Source organism: Pterocles gutturalis, unplaced genomic scaffold (assembly GCF_000699245.1).
Source record: "Pterocles gutturalis isolate BGI_N339 unplaced genomic scaffold, ASM69924v1 scaffold10032, whole genome shotgun sequence".
Classification (NCBI taxonomy): domain Eukaryota; kingdom Metazoa; phylum Chordata; class Aves; order Pterocliformes; family Pteroclidae; genus Pterocles; species Pterocles gutturalis.
The window spans coordinates 1,581-5,187 of NW_010110274.1; the positions used below are offsets into that span (position 1 = coordinate 1,581).

Genomic DNA, 3,607 nt, shown 5'->3' on the forward strand with positions numbered 1-3,607 from the left:
AGGGCACAGGTTCTTGTATAAGAAGAGCAAACAATGACAACACCAAATACAAGAGCAGCACAAGAATCACTGATGTGGCCCCAGAAGCTGGGAGATGCTCAGCTACGTGCGGATGGGCTTGGGGGTGCCAGCAAGATTTCACATGCTGTATATCCCCAAGGACTGCAGGATGAGACCAAGTATAGAAACACCTGTCATGGGAGTAAATTTGGCAACTGCATCTCCACAGGTGGCAACAACACGCTCCACAGCCCAGCACCTCAATGGAGTCCTGGCCTCAGTGGTCATGTCCACTGAGCCTGCGAGATGGAAGTGCAGCAGCTGCATCACTGCCAGCATGGGCAGCATGATGGGACCTGCCACCCCTTGGCGTCTGCAGTCTGCACCATCATCCCCAGAATAACCCTCTGAGCAATGAAACTCTAATGAAAAGAGACCTAGTGGCTGGCTGTTGTTAGGAAAAAACTTTTCCCCCAGGGCAACCTGGTTGGAGTGCCCCCCCCACCTCCCTGAACCTGTCTGCACCTAGGGCTCCTGTAGTGAGAGGATCGCTGGGGTAAATGCGTAGATGCACAGATTATTGCTCTGGGGCTGAGACCACAGCACCGGATACTCCTGCAAGAGACAGAGGAGGTAGGTTGAGTGGTGGCCCCAGGGACAAGGGAGGCCATCCCCACCCAACCCAGGGCAACCCATCCCCACCCAACCAAAGTCATCTCAACCTTACAGCCCTCTCTTCTGTTGCATTGAGATGCCTTCTGATGTCAGGGGCCCCATCAACGTAGTAGTCCATCCCTCGCAGGCAGTAGTGGCGGCCAGAGCAGGGACTGTAGTAGCCCTGGAAGGGTCCCCTCCCTGTCACGGTGTACACGGGCTGCAGGGATGGTGGCGAGCACCGTGACAGCTGGCGCAGCATGTCAGCAACCGTCTCCCTCTCTGTGAACAGAGGGATGGTAGAGTAAGGTGAGGAGGAGCAGCCAGCCCTTCACCCAGAAGCTGTTGGCACAGCACAGGCAGCAAGCACAGGCACAGCTACAACTGCAGCACAGGGGCAGGTTGAGGGCAGGTACCGTATTGACTGAGGCAGACGGGTTTCAGGGGGTATGGCATGGGTATGCTGCACAGGAAGGTCTCCATCCTCGCCTCCTACAACGGGCAATGGGAGCCCTTGCAGTTTTGCCACTCTTTTGCTGCAGAGCCCAAGGTACTGATGGCACCCAAAGTGGCTCCAGTTTCAGGGAGCGGGGGGAGACAGACCCTACCTTGAGCGGGAGGGGGAGGTAGGTGGAGTACTTATTCCAGGCTGCACTGTTGTAGGGACCTGTTCTCCAGGTGATGTATTTGTCCTTGTTGACAAAAACTGGGTTGTACTTCTCTGCAACGGCGACAGGCAGGGTTGTCCTGTGGTGCCGGGGATGCAATGGGACAGCCAGAGCATCCCAACTGTTCCCCTTCTCCCCAAGATGCAACAGCATGGGGCCAGAGGGCATATCAGAGATCCTGCTTCCAGGTCCTTGTTAAGGATCCATGATGGAGGTGGCACCCACCACTTCCCGCTCGTTGGTCACTTGTCGTTGCCCACACAGCCTTGGTTCCTGGGGGCAATGGGGTGCCAGGAGGGTGTCCTTCAGGCAGCACCTACCACCATGTGTTACTGTGGTGGCCACTGGGGGAGAGATGTCCTGGGGACCTGTAGACATTCCTGGGACTGCGACAGTCTCAGTGCAGGAATGGGGATGGGCAGTCATGGCAAAGCCACAAGCACAAATGCCGAGGGAGGGTCCCTTTGCTGCTGTGAGGGGGGACACAGGATGCAGAAGGCAGGATGAACAGAGCCACTGGTGGCACCCTCAGCCCCCTGACATCGTGGGGATGTGCCCTGTATGACGCAGGGGGATGGCTGGGACCCTGGCAGTACCTTCAGACCTGGACAGCCAGTACTTCTCGGGCCAGTAGGCAGCAGGGTTGATGGTGTTCCTGTAGTAGTCCTGCATCGCTGCTTTAATTAGCTCCTCAGGTTGACCTTGGTTCGCTGGATTTTGCACTGGGGGCATCGTTAATCCCTACAGATGGGGTGGAGTGGAGAGAGATAGCCAGGCCATGTGGCAGTGTCTGCCTTTGTGGCTGTCGGGGCACACGGTGAAGCTGATTATCAGGCAGGGCATAATGCTGGAGATGCAGCTGGAGATTCAAGCACCATACCTCTCTTTGCAGTGGGTGGGCACAGGGGTCATAGCAGCACCATGATCCCCCCTAAGGCTTCCCGCTCGCCCAGGACCAGGGGATGGAGGATGTCTGGGCATCAGCAGCTCCTCTCCCTAGGGTGTCCATAGGCATCCGGGGGTTTTGCAGAGTGGGAGATGGGGTGGGTGCACTGGGACTGCCAGATGTGGGGCCAGCAGAGCTTGCGAAGGCAGTTAAAGGACCAAACCAATCTCCTACAGCTGGCAAAGCCCACGAGGGCTGGGGTCTTGCAGGGCAGAGGGGTGCCCTGGTTGCATGAGACATTTCTGTCCCTGCACAGCAGTGACATCCCTCTCTATGCCCTCTACTGGCTCCCTCATTATAATGCACATGCTAATGAGGCTGCAAGAGATGAGCCAGTTGGTGGCATGCTTTGCATCAGAGCCTGCATGCTTGTTAGCCTGTGTGGGGAAAGCTGCGTGTTCACAGCACACATGTGATGTCCCATAGACACTCCCTGCAGTGAGGCCAGGGCTCAGGGATCCCTCCTTGTCCAGGACCAGGGCTGGAGGAGGTTTTGTGGCGATCAGATCTGTCCTTAGGCCTCTCCGAGGCCCTGCTGGCATAGAGGGCTCTCCCAGTCAGAGCTGAGCTGAGCCTGGGGGCTATGTGTTGGAGCACCTCTTACAGGCATCCCATCTTCCCTCCCCTGTTATCATGACGCCAAACAGCAGCCCTGAGCTGAGCCCTGCCACTGCCTCAGTTTCCCTTTCCTCAGTGGATCCTGCCCGCTGTACACTAGAAATCCCAAGGTTTCCTCCTCCCATGGCATTTACCTGTGTCACAAACTTGTTTTCTACCCAGGACAGCTGTGGAGGTTTCTCGTGGACGGTCTTCTTGACAGAGCATGGCGGGCGGTAGGAGTCGGTGTAAGTGCTGATGGGAGTCTTGTGTTTTTTGGAGAAGAGAAGCATGGCGCAGCAGCCCACTGCTGGGGATGGGAGTGCTTGGTGTCCTGGAGAATCCCAGGGATGCCCCACCAGATCAGCAGCACTGCATGAGGCTGCCAACTCCCAGCCCACACAGGAAAGGGAATGGTGCCACAATTCTGCCAGCCCAGCGTGGTGCTTATGCCATCAGTGATGTCATAGTGTGGGAAAAGGGGGATTTGGTGGCTGTCAGTCCTGTGGCTGTGCTTCTGAGGATAGCAGGTCCTGGTTGAGGGCAGAGCAATTACTGCCTGCATCCCTCCCAGTGTCCAGCTGCTGCTGCACCCTTCTGCCTCCATCCAGGATTTGGGCTTCCTCCTCTCCTGCAAGCAATTACCTTAGCTATGGTAGGTAAGTTTCATCTGGTCCTAGTAAAGACAATTTTATTTTAGGCAATGCAGGAGCAGAGACTGTATTTTCTAGCCCTTCTCTCT

The 3,607-nt window shown here is 56.5% G+C and overlaps 1 protein-coding gene across 1 annotated transcript; it reads right to left on the reverse strand.

Moving 5' to 3' along the window:
- Positions 1-525: 525 nt before the first annotated feature.
- LOC104457455 (chromosome unknown open reading frame, human C9orf24) lies at positions 526-3,158 on the reverse strand. The gene is made up of 6 exons (XM_010073293.1): positions 3,021-3,158; positions 1,919-2,063; positions 1,263-1,375; positions 1,071-1,146; positions 728-936; positions 526-615 (listed from the first exon to the last, which is right to left on the reverse strand). Exons 1-6 carry the CDS (start codon positions 3,156-3,158, stop codon positions 526-528), a joined length of 771 nt encoding a protein of 256 aa, XP_010071595.1.
- Positions 3,159-3,607: the final 449 nt, after the last annotated feature.

What these genes read in the sequence shown, in the direction of transcription:
- LOC104457455 (XM_010073293.1), bottom strand. Translation starts at nt 3,158, where the DNA reads ATGCTTCTCTTCTCCAAAAAACACAAGACTCCCATCAGCACTTACACC. An exon ending in CTGGCTGTCCAGGTCTGAAG is followed by an intron (nt 1,376 to 1,918) that starts GTACTGCCAGGG and finishes TCGCCGTTGCAG; the next exon opens with AGAAGTACAACCCAGTTTTT. An exon ending in ATGCAACAGAAGAGAGGGCT is followed by an intron (nt 616 to 727) that starts GTAAGGTTGAGA and finishes TGTCTCTTGCAG; the next exon opens with GAGTATCCGGTGCTGTGGTC.